This window comes from Orcinus orca, chromosome 5 (assembly GCF_937001465.1).
Source record: "Orcinus orca chromosome 5, mOrcOrc1.1, whole genome shotgun sequence".
Taxonomy (NCBI): Eukaryota; Metazoa; Chordata; class Mammalia; order Artiodactyla; family Delphinidae; genus Orcinus; species Orcinus orca.
The window spans coordinates 148,015,213-148,030,217 of record NC_064563.1 but is presented as its reverse complement, the minus strand read 5'-3'; the positions used below and the strand labels follow the sequence as shown (position 1 = coordinate 148,030,217).

The 15,005-nt window shown below is 48.3% G+C and overlaps 1 protein-coding gene across 10 annotated transcripts in view; it reads right to left on the bottom strand.

Annotated features, from left to right (window-relative positions):
- ADARB1 (adenosine deaminase RNA specific B1) overlaps positions 1-15,005 on the bottom strand; it is a 116,319-nt gene that overhangs the window by 4,535 nt on the left and 96,779 nt on the right. For 8 of the 10 annotated variants that reach the window (XM_049710374.1, XM_049710379.1, XM_033418473.2 and 5 more), the window contains one exon: positions 107-285. In XM_049710374.1, coding sequence (XP_049566331.1) covers positions 107-285 — 179 coding nt within the window. The remainder of the gene's footprint in view (positions 1-106; positions 286-15,005) is intronic. The other 2 variants (XM_049710375.1, XM_049710376.1) reach the window with 1 other exon arrangement.

Sequence of the window (15,005 nt, the reverse complement as noted above, 5' to 3'; positions counted from 1 at the left end):
TTTGAATCTGAGGAGCCAGGGCCAGACTGTCAGCCAAGAGCACCCAGAAGAGACCAGGCGTGGGGCGGCCGCCCGGGCAGGCTGGTGGGGAAGGGCGCCTCAGTACCTTGCCGTGCACACGCATCCAGCGACAGTACAACGCGTGCTTACACAGGCGAGAGGCGCGGCCCAGCTCGTCCTTCCCTGTGGTGGCGTTGATGACCTCGATGGCCGAGTCGCCCACCGTCCAGTTGACACTGAAGTTGGGGGCCTTCCCCGGCTGCCGCGCCTCCGCGTTGCTGATGCCTAGAACGAGATGGGGGCGGGTGACGCGGGGCCCGGCGTGCGTGCTGCGGGGACACGGCCCGACAGCGGCTGGCCAGGCGCGCCTGCCCTCCCAGCAGCCCGCCCCAGTCCCTGCCGCCCAGAAACACACCAGTCTGTGCGGGGAGGCGGGTGGGCCCGCAGAAACCCCCAACCCCGAGACTCCATGCGCTCCCGAGCTCACTCGGGGCCAAATCTCTAGACACCTGGGTGGAGGGGGGCCCCACTTCCAGGAGTGACTCAGGGTCCCACACGACTGTGCTCCTGTGGTTAGCGCGCCTGGCGCTCAGATGCTGCCCGCCGGGGCCAGGCGAGTTCAGCCCCCGCCTCACACGCAAGACACGAGCGATCCAGGAAACCCGGCTCTCGAGGGGCGTGTACGAGCGAGACGGTGCCTCCTCAGCAGGGTTCAACACTCCTGTCTTGACCAACCGAGGCTCACGTCCTGGGGCTGAAAGTGGGACACGCTCAGGTCGCCGCCGGGGACTGAATGCACACTCCCCGCCCCCCCGCGTGTAGAGCCCGGTCATTCAACCCCGCAGACGGCAGACACAAGGCCACGGCACCTACGACAGCACCTGGCCCACACCTGGACCCTCCAGGGGGCTTCAGCCCGGCCCTCGCTCTTGGTGGCCATCTACTCCTCCCTCGCACAGAACGTTACAGCCAGGACAGCAGGTCCAGGCAGCCCCCAGTTGGCGCCCAGGCCTCGCTCAGAAGCCTCACTTCCTCAGGGCAAAACAGCAGCTCGTCTGAAAGCGGCAGGAAGAGACAATAAAGAAAATTCATGTTTACAGCCACCAGCCTCCGGGAGATTCATTTAAAGGGACAATGCACGTTAACGGGATGTCCATGCTCCCCTCCCCCAGGGCGTGCGGGGGAGGGAGTGGGCACCCGCTCTGTCCGGCCTCCCCTTTACCCCGTCACTGGCTGGTCGCAGGAGGAGGGGGTGGTTGGTTCTGAACTAACATCTGGACATGACGGAGAAGCTTCTTGTTAGCAGCACTGGCCGGGGCTTCTTAAAGGGTCCTGACATTCAACACAGACCCCACCCCCACGGACACGGCAGGGAGCTGCTGCCCCACGGGGGGACCTGCGGAGGGTCGCCCAGGGCCTCTTCCAGGGGCAGGCGGAGGTGGGGGGCCCCCATGCAGGGGACAAGCCTCGGGCACCGAGCGGAGTTCGCTCGGGCCGGGTGGACCACACCCTGGATGACCTGCTCTAACACAGCTTCTGAGGGGAATCACAGGGTGACTTCGGGTCACTAAATGGACACTTTAAAAATGATGATTTAGGGCTTCCCTGGTGGCGCAGTGGTTGGGAGTCCGCCTGCCAATGCAGGGGACACAGGTTCGTGCCCCGGTCCGGGAAGATCCCACATGCCGCGGAGCGGCTGGGCCCGTGAGCCATGGCCGCTGAGCCTGCGCGTCCGGAGCCTGTGCTCCGCAACGGGAGAGGCCACAACAGTGAGAGGCCTGCGTACAGCAAAAAAAAAAAAAAAAAAAAAAAAAAGATGATTTGTCCACAGGAGGAGTGCAGATTAAGAGGTGCATTCTTCCCTGGTGTCACGGTGGTTAAGAATGCACCTGCCAATGCAGGGGACACGGGTTCAAGCCCTGGTCCGGGAAGATCCCACGTGCCATGGAGCAACTAAGCCCATGCACCACAACTACTGAGCCCGCGCGTTGCATCTACTGAAGCCCACACGCTCTAGAGCCCATGCTCGCAACAAGAGAAGCCACTGCAACAAGAAGCCTGTGCACCACAACAAAGAGGACACCCTGCTCGCCGCAACTAGAGAAAGACAGCGCGCAGCGACGAAGACCCAACGCAGCCAAAAATAATAAATAAAAATAAACTAAATGTATAAAAAAGAAAAAGAGGTGCCCTGCCTTCTATTCGTTCAACCACAGAACTGCCTAGCCCCTACTAATCTTTTGTTCAGACACCTAAGTCCTCCTGGCCACAGTGGCCTCCTCTGAGGTCTTCTTCCGAGCCCCACGGAGGCGGTCCAGCTGGCAGCCAGCTACCGACTGGCTTCACACCATCCCCCGAAAGACAGAGAAGAGTCTGAAGGTGGAAGGGGTCGGAGCCCCCCCAGTGAGGCTGGGTGGAAAGCACACCCCGTGGACAGAGCAGGGAGCGCAGGTCCCCCCCGCCAGTGCGACCTCTGGCTGACCTCTGCTCCGGACTCCAGGCCCCGCCATCCGCCTGCCTTCTCAGATGTACTCGATGCCCGCCCACGGGAATCCTCCTCAGAGCAAAGCCAGCACCTGGGGCAGCCCCTCTATCCGTGCCCCAGGCCGCCCTTCCCCAGCAGCCAGCCTCGGGGCTCAGCGCAGGGATGTTAGAAACTACCCCTAGGAGACAGACCCAGTTCTGAGAAAAGCTTCGGGGTTCCTTCCAGGTTTCTGCCTTCTCCATTAAACTGCTGAATCATTTTTTCATTCCAAGACGTGAGCGCTGAGTTATTTCACCTTCCGTGAACGTTTTAACTGAAGTATAACGAAGTGTGCAACTTTTCACAGAGCGAGCAACCCGTAGTCAGCATCTGCTCAGTGAACTGAGCCTCTGGCCCCAGAGGGGCCCCCCGCGCCCTCTCCTTGTCACTGCCCCTCCCCCGTGGCAGCCACCGTGCCGCCCCCCCGCCCCCACAGCACTGACCGGTGCTGCCTGCCTCGATATTCATTAAATGAGTATTTCTCAGACCCTCAAATTAATATTTGATTTCTATACTTAATACTCTCCACAAGTTAGTGAGGTTTATTCTTTCTATCCTCTTCTGTTTTCGGAGTCACTTCCTCTTAGTTGTTCTACTTCCTTACATAGATCACCTCCTTTGTGTTTACTTTCCTCAAAAGCTTGACAGCGGCTGTTCATTCGTGTTTTGTGAGTAAACAGCTTGGGGGCTGAACAGAGGCAGTCGGCATGGCCTCTTCTGCCTCTTTCTGGGATGGGCCTCCGATTCCAGGGAGAGCCTGGAGGAAAAGCCAGGACCCAAGTCCCTTCTGGACCGAGAGCCCAGAGCCCAGCCTGGCCCTTGCCTGGGGGCCTCACCACGGGCCGGATTCCAGTGGAGGAAGCTCCGGCCTCCTCCTAGATGTCCCCAGGGCATGGGACAGCCAGCCTGTTAGGAGTTCAATGCAGTCCTGGTTTCAGCATCTCCTCGTTTCACTCTGCTGCCAGGATACGCCTGCTCTGAGCTCTGGGGTTTTCCCCCGGCAGTTCTGTCAGGTGTCTGGGTCGTGGGCGGCTGTCACTAGCCCACCTGCCTGGTGTGCAGTCGGTTCCTGCAGGTCACCAAGCTGCCGCTGAGCTTACTCAAGGCCACAGCCTTTCAAGTACGGAGTCAGGGAGGGGTGTGGGGGGGAAGCGGGGGAGTCTGTTTAGGTAAAACTGGTGGGGGAATCTTTCATGAATAAATGGATAATGCTCATATTACATTATTTTCCTTTGCAATTCCATTACTTTTCTACAACAAGGTCAAAATCAAGGGTTACTGTTGAATGATACTTAAACCTTGGAATTACAACATTTTGCATTAAAACTAGAAACGGTCAATTAATTGTTCAAGTTTTTAAAATTTATTTTAAGCTGAGTAAACTACCATCTTTAGCAAGAATGGAGAAAATAAGGCAAAGAGAAAACAGCTAGCCCAAGGTTCCAACACTAACCACACACTTTTCCTGGAGCAGAGAGCCCCAAATGGGCCCAAGAGCTTATCTCTATGAGCCTCTGGGGCCAACACGGCTGTAGTACGGACACCAAGAAGAGCTTATCTTTCCGGGGCTGCAAAGCAAGAACCAGGGTAGTAAGTTAATCACAGACCATGGTGCAGAAAACAATAAAAGAAGAACAGCTTTGTCTGGTAATGAGAGCCCCTCTGTTGCTGTAAATTAAGTGTGCTGAATCAGAACTTTTCGAGCAGAAGTACAGAGAACCTGGGAATTGGCCTAATAACTGATACAAGTAAACACTTAGGAAACTCAGCTGGCACTCATATTTTTCTTAGTTCCCTTGTAAAGATACCTCCTACATTCCTCACACAGTAACATGTAATCAAATGCATTACACACAGAACGAAGAGTGACAGACATCCAGGGTGACTATGGGTTACAGGAACTGCTACACGGTCAGGAAAATGTGCAGTTACAGTCTGGACTGAAAGTGGTCTTTGCTCTGCACATACACAAAGACCTGAGTCGAGCTGAAGTGGAAGGAAACCGAGTACACAGCACTCGACAGTGATGGTGACACGGGCCGTGGAGCCGGGGCCGTGAGCCCCGAGCCTGCAGCCCCTGGAGCAGAGCACCTTCGAGACTCCCATTCTGATTTTCGTTCAGAAAGGCCCCCTGAGCTGACGGAGCGGGGGTGGAACCAGCGGGCAGCACGAGCCCGTGAGGGCGAGGTTGCCACGCACACCTGTCCTGCTGTCCTCCCCAGTCCCAGATGGGGCCACGGCCCCGCGCAGAGGACCTCGGGCCGAATCAGACCCCCTTCTTGCACGAGCCCAGGGTGGGTGGCTAGAACACCCACTCCGGGAAGGAGCCCAGGTGCTCTGGTCCAGAAGGTGACGTGTGTGCTGCTGGCGAGCCGGCCGGAAGGCGGGCCCATCGCACGGACAGGGGGTCAAGCCCGCCTCGCCCCGAGCACCGCACAGGGCTGGTGCGCGAAAGGGAAAGTCCCTTCCCCACCAACGCGCCTGGGGGGCCAGACGGGGACTCCACCTGCTGGTGCAGACGCAGGGAAAGGGGGACACCTGGGCTGCATGGGGGCGGCAGACGCCTGGAGGGACACGCGGCGCTTGCGCCCTGCGGGCGGCACTTTGGGCCAGGTTCATGTTCTGAGCGGCGCGTGACCTTCCGGGGGCCCTGCTGCAGCAGCACCTGGAAGGGGGTCGGCAGCGGTGATGGGGAACACACCGCACAGGGTGGGGAGGATCCAAGGGCAGGTGTGAGGGGTCGGGTTCCATGACAGGAAGGAGCACGTGCCTGCCCCCGAGATACGATTTGAAGACGGTGCTCAGTGAAGCTTAGCAATTATTTTTGAAAAATCCTCCAAAGTGTCATCAGTGAAATAGGTAAAGACACCCACACAGAGAGAATTTTAAAAAGCAACAGGCCAAGCACATCCCATAGGCGCTCAAGTGTTTAGAACACACCTTGAGGTCACATGCGTCCACAACAGGCAGTGGCCATCCACTCCACCTGGGACACCTCGTCCTTCTCAGGAAGCGCCCCTAGACAGTTCAGTTACCAGGAGGTTTCTCTCTTTGGCCGCCAACTGAAAACCTAATTGGAGGCGTGGCGCCTTCTCTCAGAATGGGGATCAGAGCCAGGAGAAGGCGACTGTGAGTGAACAGCTGTGACAACGCCCGGTGGGTCCCGGGGCACCGGCCTCCACACGGTCGCGACAGCTCCCCCCATCAAAGGCTGGTCCCTCAGAGCGCGAGGCCCCTGGCACGGCCGTGAGCGAGCAAATCGGGGGGTCTCTAGCAGGGCAGACCAAAGGACACAGTGAAGCAGGAGGCTCGGGACGAGACCTGTGAGCTCTGCCCCAGGAGAGGATGGAGAAAAAGGCAAAGGATAAAACGGAAGAAAATCTCTCTGACCTGAAGACGCCATTACCCAGATCAAAGTGTTCACAGTCGTCAGCAGGAAAAAGGAAAACCGGCCGCACACCTAGGCTTTATCTGTTGAAACCTGTGAATTTTAGGGGAAAGCGATAAATTTAATGCTCCAAGGGTAAAACAAAAGGGGGTCCCAGGACGGAAAGAAAATCGAGGCGGCTCAGCGACACAGGAGACGGGAGGACGGCTGGGGTTCTCAGGGCAGGGCCAGGCTCAAGGTGTCTGCGGTCCTCAGACAAGCGATTGAAGGCACGTTCCGATGCAGAGCACCGTCCGCGCAGGCATTTTCCCAAAAATCAAACAGGAAGCAATCAACAAACAACTCTACTCTGTCCACTAAATTAAGGACATATTTCAGCAAAATGAAAAATAAACCTGAGTGTGGAATTGAAGAGAGGGGAGTCCACGGGTACAGGAAACAGTGATGAGAGGAGGACGTGTGGCGCTTCTCCTTCTGTCCAAACAACTGTTGATAATAGGTCTGGAAGGCTTATTAGGAAGGGCTTTTTGAAAGTTCCTAAAATTCAAGATGACATCAGAATCTAGAAGGACGAGGGTGAGAAGAATGTGGACTGAAAACAACCCTGAGGTTGTAGTTCTTCTCCAGCTGTGACCTTTACAAATACTGATTAATTTTTCATGCTAAATTTTAATCAAATATATTTAAACCACTTTTAAAAATTTAAGGGTGGGCTTCCCTGGTGGCGCAGTGGTTAAGAATCCGCCTGCCAATGCAGGGGACACGGGTTCTAGCCCTGGTCCGGGAAGATCCCACATGCTGCGGAGCAACTAAGTCCGTGCACCACAACTACTGAGCCCACGCACCTAGAGCCAATGCTCTGCAACAGGAGAAGCCACCGCAATGAGAAGCACTGCAGCAAAGAGTAGCCCCCCACTCACCGCAACTAGAGAAAGCCCACGTGCAGCAACAAAGACCCAATGCAGCCAAAAATAAAAAAATAAAATTTAAAAAGATAAAAATTTAAGGGTTATCACTGGGGAAAACAAAATAAGATTTAAAACTTCCAAACCACAAGCACAAAAAGAGAGAAAAAGACAATTTAATCAACTCAGCAAAAGTAAGGGGAAGAAAATAATAGTGAGAAGGTATAATGGCCAGAAAGTATAAGAGACAAAAGGAAGAATGAAGAATTCACACCCTGGGTCCAAACCTGGTCCCTCCTGCTTCCTCGGGGGTCATTCTGTCCTAGAAGGATGCGTACAGAGCATGGAGACCCCTATTCTAGACACCGGGGCAAGGAGAAAAACACCCACACGTATTCCTGCCTGGAAAACACATACACACTCATTCTTATTCATATTTATATTCTCTCTCTCATTTAAGGCTTCACTGTCTTGACACAAAAGCAGCTCTTTACACCAATTATCAACAGTCACATGCTTTCCCCTGGCAGGTGGTACAGCTTTCTGTCCTGGTCTGACAGCACCACGCCCCGCAACCCGACTCCCATACCATCTCCCCAGAGACCCTCGGAACTCAGACCAGATCCGTCAGGATTCGCTCCCCGACGCTGCCTTGTTTGTTACTGTTTTTTAAAAAACATGTATTTGGTTTATTTAAGAAAGATGTCGGCTCTTATTTTTAACTCTAAAAATTTTTTTATAGATTACTTTTATTTATTAAATTGAAGCATAGTTTATTTACAATATTATGTTAGTTTCAGGTGTACAGCATAGTGATTTGGTATTTTTGCAGATTATACTCCATTATAGGTTACCACAAGCTATTGGGTATAACTCCCTGTGCTATACAGTAAATCCTTGTTGTTCATCTATTTAATACGTAGTAGTATGCATCTGTTAATCCCATACTCCTAATTTATCTCCCCATCCCTTTCCCCTTTGGTAAACATAAGTTTGTTAGCTATGTCTGTGAGTCTATTTCTGTTTGTGTACAGATTCATTTGTATTATTTTTTAGAGTTCACATATAAGTGATATAATATTATATTTGTCTTTGACTTACTTCACTTAGTGTGATGATCTCCAGGTCCATCCATGTTGCTGCAAATGGCATTACTTCATTCTTTTTTATGGCTGAGTAATATTCCATTGTGTGTGTGCGTGTATAGACATATATATGTATGTATAGCACATCTTGTTTATTCATTCATCGTCAATGGACATTTAGGTCGCTTCCATGTCTTGGCTACTGTAAATAGTGCCGCTATGAACACTGGGGTATATATATCTTTTTGAATTGGTGTTTTGGGTTTTTTTAATATATACCCAGGAGTGGAATTGCTGAATCGTATGGTAGTTCTATTTTTTTTAGTTTTTTGAGGAACCTCCATACTGTTCTCCATAGTGGCTGCACCAATTTACATTCCCACCAGCAGTGTAGGAGGGTTCCCTTTTCTCCACATCCTTGCCAACATTCGGTATGTGTAGACTTTGATAACAGCCATTCTGACAGGTGTGAGGTGATACCTCATTATGGTTTTGATTTGCATTTCTCTAAAACCTAGTGATGCTGAGCATTTTTTCCTGTTAGCCATCTGTATGTCTTCTTTGGGAAAATGTCTATTCAGGTCTTCTGGCCATTTTTTGATTGGGTTGTTTGTTTTTTTTGATATTGAGTTGTATGAGCTGTTTATATATTTTGGCTATTAGCCCCTTGTCAGTCATATCATTTGCAAATACTTTCTCCCAGTCCATAGGTTGTCTTTTCACTTTGTTGATGGTTTCCTTTGCTATGCAAAAGCTTTTCAGTTTAATTAGGTACCATTATGTATTTTTGCATTTATTTCTTTTGCCTTAGGAGACTGATCCAAGAAAATACCATATAATTTATGTCAAAGAGTGTTCCACCGGGCTTCCCTGGTGGCGTGGTGGTTAAGAATCTGCCTGCCAATGCAGGGGACACAGGTTCGAGCCCTGGTCCAGGAAGATCCCATATGCCACGGAGCAACTAAGCCTGTGCACCACAACTACTGAGCCTGCGCTCTACAGCCCGCGAGCCACAACTACTGAGCCCATGTGCTGCAACTACTGAAGCCTGCGCGCCTAGAGCCTGTGCTCCACAGCAAAAGAAGCCACCGCCATGAGAAGCCCGCGCACTGCGACGAAGAGTAGCCCCTGCCTGTCGCAACTAGAGAAAGCCCGCGCACAGCAACGAACACCCAACACAGCCACTAATAAATAAAATAAATAAATTTATTTTTAAAAAAAAAAGAGTGCTCCACCTATGTTCTCTTCCAGGAGTTTTTTGGTTTCAGGCCTTACATTTAGGTCCTTAAACCATTTTGAGTTTATTCTTGTGTATGGTGTGAGGGTGTGTTCTAACTTCACTGATTTACATGTGGCTTCCCAGCTTTTCCAAGACCACTTGCTGTAGAGACTGTCTTTTCTCCATTGTATATTCTTCCCTCCTTTGTTGAAGATTAATAACTGTAGGTGTGTGGGTTAATTTCTGGGCTCTCTATTCTGTTCCACTGATCTATGTGCCTGTTTTTGCACCAATATCACACTGTTTTGATTGCTGTAGCTTTGAAATATAGTCTGAAGTCAGGGAGGATGATTCCTCCAGCTTTGTTCTTTTTTCTCAGGATTGCTTTGGCAATTCAGGGTCTTTTGTGGTTCCATAAGAATTTTAGGACTATTTGATCCAGTTCTGTGAAAAAATGTCATGGGTATTTTGATAGAGATTGCATTATATCTGTAGATTTCTTTGGGTAGAATGGCCATTTTAACAATATTAATTCTTCCAATCCAAAAGCATGGGATATCTTTCCATTTTTTTGTATCACCTTCAATTTCCTTCATCAATATTTTATAGTTTTCAGGTCTTTCACCTCCTTGGTTAAGTATATTCCTAGGTATTTTATTCTTTTTGATGTGATTTTTAAATGGTATTATTTTTTAAAATGTTCTCTTTCTGATATTTCATTATTAGTGTACAGAAACACAAATGATTTCGGTATAGTAATCTTGTATCCTGCAACCTTACTGAATTCACTTATCAGTTCTAATAGGATTTGGGTGGAGACTTTAGGGTTCTCTATAAAAATTATCACATCATCTGCAAATACTGACAGTTTTACCTCTTCCCTTCCAATCTGGATACCTTTTATTCCTTTTTCTTGTCTGATTGCTGTGGCTAGGACTTCCAATACTATATTAAATAGAAATGGCAAGAGTGGGCATCATTGTCTTGTTTCTGTATTTAGTAGGAAGGTTTTTAGCTTTTCACCACTGAGTATTATGTTGTCTGTGGGCTTGTCATAAATGGCCTTTATTATGTTGAGGTATATTCCCTCTATACCTACTTTAATGAGAGTTTTTGTCATGATGGATGGTGAATTTTGTCAAATGCTTTTTCCTCCATCTACTGAGATGATCATGTGATTTTTATCTTTCATTTTGTTGATGTGGTGTGTGGTGTATCACACTGATTGACTTGTGACCTTTAAACCATCCTTGTGACCCTGGAATAAATCCAACTTGATCATGGTACATGATCCTTTTTATGTATTGTTGGATTTGGTTTGCTAATATTTTGTTGGGGATACTTGCATCTATATTCGTCAAAGATATTGGCCCATAATTTTCTTTTCTTGTGGTGTCTTGTCTGGTTTTGGTATCAGGGTAATGGTGGCCTCATAGAATGAATTTGGGAACATTCCGTCCTCTTCCACTTTTAGGAATAGTTTAAGAAGGATAGGTGTATGTTCTTTGTATGTTTGGTAGAATTCCCCTGTGAAGTTGTCCAGTCTTAGACTTTTGTTTTCTGGGAGGTTTTTTGTTTTTTTTTGTTTTTTTTTTTTTTTTGTGGTACACGGGCCTCTCACTGTTGTGGCCTCTCCCATTGCAGAGCACAGGCTCCGGACACTCAGGCTCAGCGGCCATGGCTCACGGGCCCAGCCGCTCTGCGGCATGTGGGATCTTCCTGGACTGGGGCACAAACCCGTCCCCTGCATCGGCAGGCGGACTCTCAACCACTGCACCACCAGGGAAGCCCTTTTTTTTTTTTTTTTTAATTACAAATTCAATTTCACTTCTAGTGATTGCTCTGCTCAAATTATCTGTTTCTTCTTGACTCCATCTTGCCAGGCTGTATGTTTCTAGAAATCTGTCCATTTCTCACTAGATTGTCCAATTTGTTGGCATATAACTATTCATAGTACTCTCTTATGATTTTTTTTTGTATTTCTGTGGTATCGGTTGGTATTTCTCCTCTTTCATTTCTTAATTTGTTTATTTGGATCCTCTCTCTTTTTTTATTCTTGATAAGCCTGGCTAAAGGTTTATCAATTTTGTTTATCTGTACAAATAAACCAGCTCTTGGTTTCATTTATCTTTTCAATTTTTTTAAATCTCTTTTTTATTTATTTCTTCTCTGATCTTTATTATTTCCTTTCTTCTGCTGACTTTGGGTTTTGTTTGTTCTTCTTTTTGTAATTTTTTTAGATGGTAGCCTAGGTTGTTTACTTGAAATTTTTCTTGTTACCTGAGGAAGGCCTGTATTGCCATGAACTTCCCTCTCGAATCACTTCTGCTGCATTCCATAGGTTTTGGGAAGTTGTGTTTCCATTTTCATCTGTCTTGAAGTATTTTCTGATTTCCTCATTGATCCACTATTTTTTAGTAGCATGTTGTTTAGTCTCCACGTGTTTCTTCTTTTCCTGTTTTTCTTTCAACAGTTGATTTCAGAAACAACTCTTGGTATAATTTCTATCCTCTTAAATTTGTTAAGGCTTTTCTTGTGACCTAGTATGTAATCTATCCTGGAGAACATTCTATGTGCACTTGAGAAGAATGTGTAGTCTGCTGGTTTTGGATGTAGTGTCCTATAGATATCAATCAAGTCCAAGACCAAGTCTGGTCTATTGTGTCATTTAAGACTACTGCTGCCTTACTGATTTCTGTCTGATCTGTCCATTGATGTGAGGGGAGTGTTAAAGCCCCCTACTGTTATTGTATTATTGTCAATTTGTCCCTTTATGTCTGTTAGTATTTCCTTTATACATTTAGGTGCTCCTGTATTGGGTGTGTATATGTTAAGGAACAGTATATCCTTTTCTTGTATTGATTCCCTTTATCACTATATAATGCCCTTCTTTGTCTTTGTTATAGCCTTTGTTCTAGTCTATTTTGTCTGATATGAGTATTGCTATCTCCTCTTTCTTGTTGTTTCTGTTTGCATGGAATATCTTTTTCCATCTCCTCACTTTCAGTCTGTGTGTGTCTTTTACCCTGAAGTGAGTCTCTTCTTGGCAGCATATTGAAGGGTCTTGTTTAGTATCCAATCAGCCACCCTATGTCCCTTGATCAGAGCATTCAGTCCATTGACATTTTAACTATAAATATTGATAGGTATGTACTTATTGCCATCTTATTACTTGTTTTCCAGTTGTTTTTGTAGTTCTTCTCTGTTCATTTCTTCTTTTCATTTCCCTTGTGTGGTTTGATTTTCTTTAGTAGTATGCTTGGGTTCCTTTCTTTTTGGTTTTTGTGTACCTATTGTAGGTTTCAGATTTGTGGTTACCTTGGGGTTCCTATATGTTGACCCATGATCATAACTACTTGATTTAAACTGAGTCATTTAAGTTCAAATGCATTCTAAAGGAGCTACATTTTTTACTGTCCTCCCCCACATTTTGTATTTTTGATATATTTTACATCTTCATGTTTATCCTTTACTGTATATTGTAGTCACAGCTGCTTTTACATTTGACTTTTAATTACATACTGGATTATTTAAGTGATCTTCAATCCTTACTATATATTTGCCTTTCCTATTGGGATCTTCTCTTTCCTACATATTCTTACTTCTTTTCCATTTAGAGAAGACCCTTCAACATTTCTTTTAGGGTAAGTTTAGTATGGTCAAATTCTTTTAGTTTTGGCTTGTCTAAGAAATCCTTTATCTCTTCTTCTATTCTAAATGAAAACCTTTTTGATTAGAGTATCCCAGGTTTCAGCACTTTGAATATATCATGCCCCTCCCTTCTGGCCTGCAAAGTTTCTGCAGAGAAATCAGCTGACAGACCTATCAGGGTTCCCATGTAACTGACTCCTTGTTTTTATCTTGCTGCCTTTAGAATTCATTATCTTGAACTTTTGCCATTTTAATTATATATCTTGGTGTGGGTCTGATTGGGTTCATTTTGTTTGGGACCCTCTGTACTTCCTGCACCTGGATATCTGTTTCCTTCCTTAGGTTTAGGAAGTTTCAGCCATAATTTCGATACCCTTCTCTCTCTCTCCTCCTTCTAGAACCCCTAAAATGTGAGTGTTGGCATGTTTGATGTTATCCCAGAGATCTTGTATGTTCCTCGTTTTTTGGTTTTGTTTTGTTTTCATTTGTCTTTCTGTCTACTGTTCTGATTGGGTGATTTCCATTCTTCTATCTTCCAGATCACTTATGTGTTCTTCTGTGGCATTTAGTCTATTACTCGTGGCTTCTAGAATGCTTTTTAATCTCAGATATTGAATTATCTATTTTTGACTGGGTCTTTGTTATATTTTCTAGTTCCTTATTAAGAAGATCTGTGTTTAGAGCAATCCTCTTCCCTAACTCAGTTAGGATTTTTGTTACCAATGTTTTGAATTCTTTGGTAAATTGCTTATTTCTGTTACATTATTTTTTCTGGGGTTTTCTCTTTTTTCCAATGGAGAGTAGTTCCTCTGCCTTTTCATTTTATTTAACTTTCCCTGTCTCTGTGCATTTACCTGAAGCAGTTGCCTATGGGGTCCTCAAGGGATGATCCCACGTGGGGGCATCACTATGCAGACTGTTTGCCCAGTGTCTTTGCTGTGAGGGCTGGATTTGATGTGGACACCAGTCACATCTTTCCTCAGGGTATGCTGGCCACTGTCACCTTGGGAGGGGATGTGGCTGAGATGGAGGGGCTAGAGCCTGTGCGGGGCAGGGTATGAGGTGGGACTTCCTCTCTGCTCAGTGGCCATCGACACCCTGTCAGGGGTGAGGTCAGCAAACAAGCTGCTGGAGCGGAAGCCCTGAGGGTTGGGCTCGAGCTGGCTCTGTGCCCTTGAAGTGTGTGTTTTTCCGTCTCCTGCACTGAGTACTTTGCCCCAAGGGAGGGGAGTGCTGACGCCAAAGGGGCTTGTGTGCTTACAGAGGTCTGATGCTGCCAGTGCTTGTGTGCTTACAGAGGTCTGATGCTGCCTGTGTAGGCGTCTGCAGCTCTGCTCAGATGCAGCCCATGGTCACATCTTTTCCCCTGTCTAGTGCTGTGCTGTGGAGTGGAGGAGGCAGGGCTGGGGTGTTCACTCAGCTTGGGCTGGGACATGTGCCGAGGCGGTCATGGGAATTCAGGTGGCCACCTGAGTAAGCACCAACAGTGGCTGACATCACCCCACCCAGACCACACCCCAGGCCTCTGGGGCACCTCTGCATCCTCAGATCAAGTCTTTTCCCAGGTCCTGGTTGCCCTAGGTCCAGTGCCGAGGTGTGGTGTGGGGTGGGCAGGGCCAGGGTGGTCACTCCGCTCAGGCTGGGGAGAGCAGAACAGAAGCATCACTAAGGCAGACCTCTCCCCTCCCTACGTGGGGTCAGCCAGCACCCGTGCTCCTCAACAGCGGGGAGTCCAGGCTTCTCCAGCCCTTCCATCTGTCCCAGTGGCTCTCCGAGGAACAAGAGGCTTGTCTCCTACATGCAGGACCCCAGGACTAGGATGCCCTGTCTCTGGCTCTCACGACTCACTCCCCAGGGCTGGTGTCGGCCCTGCGATCTCCCTTTTCCTCTGAGTCTCCTCCCGGGGGCACAGGTCGCGACCCACCGCTCTGCTTCCCGTCCCACCCGATTACGTGTGTCTCCTTCTTGCAGCCTTGGTTGTACAGCCATCCTCCTGCCAGTTTGCAGCTAGTGTTCAGTGAGGAGTACTCCGTGTGGAGGTGTCTTTGTGGAGCTCACGGGGAGGTGAGCTCACACCCTTGCTTCCCCATCTTGGCCTCTTCCTCTGGGTGCTCCTGTTTTGTGACATCGCTGGCAGTAAAACCAGCACTGGGGGGAGTCTCACCCCATGACCCCGGGCAGCCTGGCTGTGACCACGGCCCCTGGAGCTGGGGCACTGGGCCAGTCCAGCACC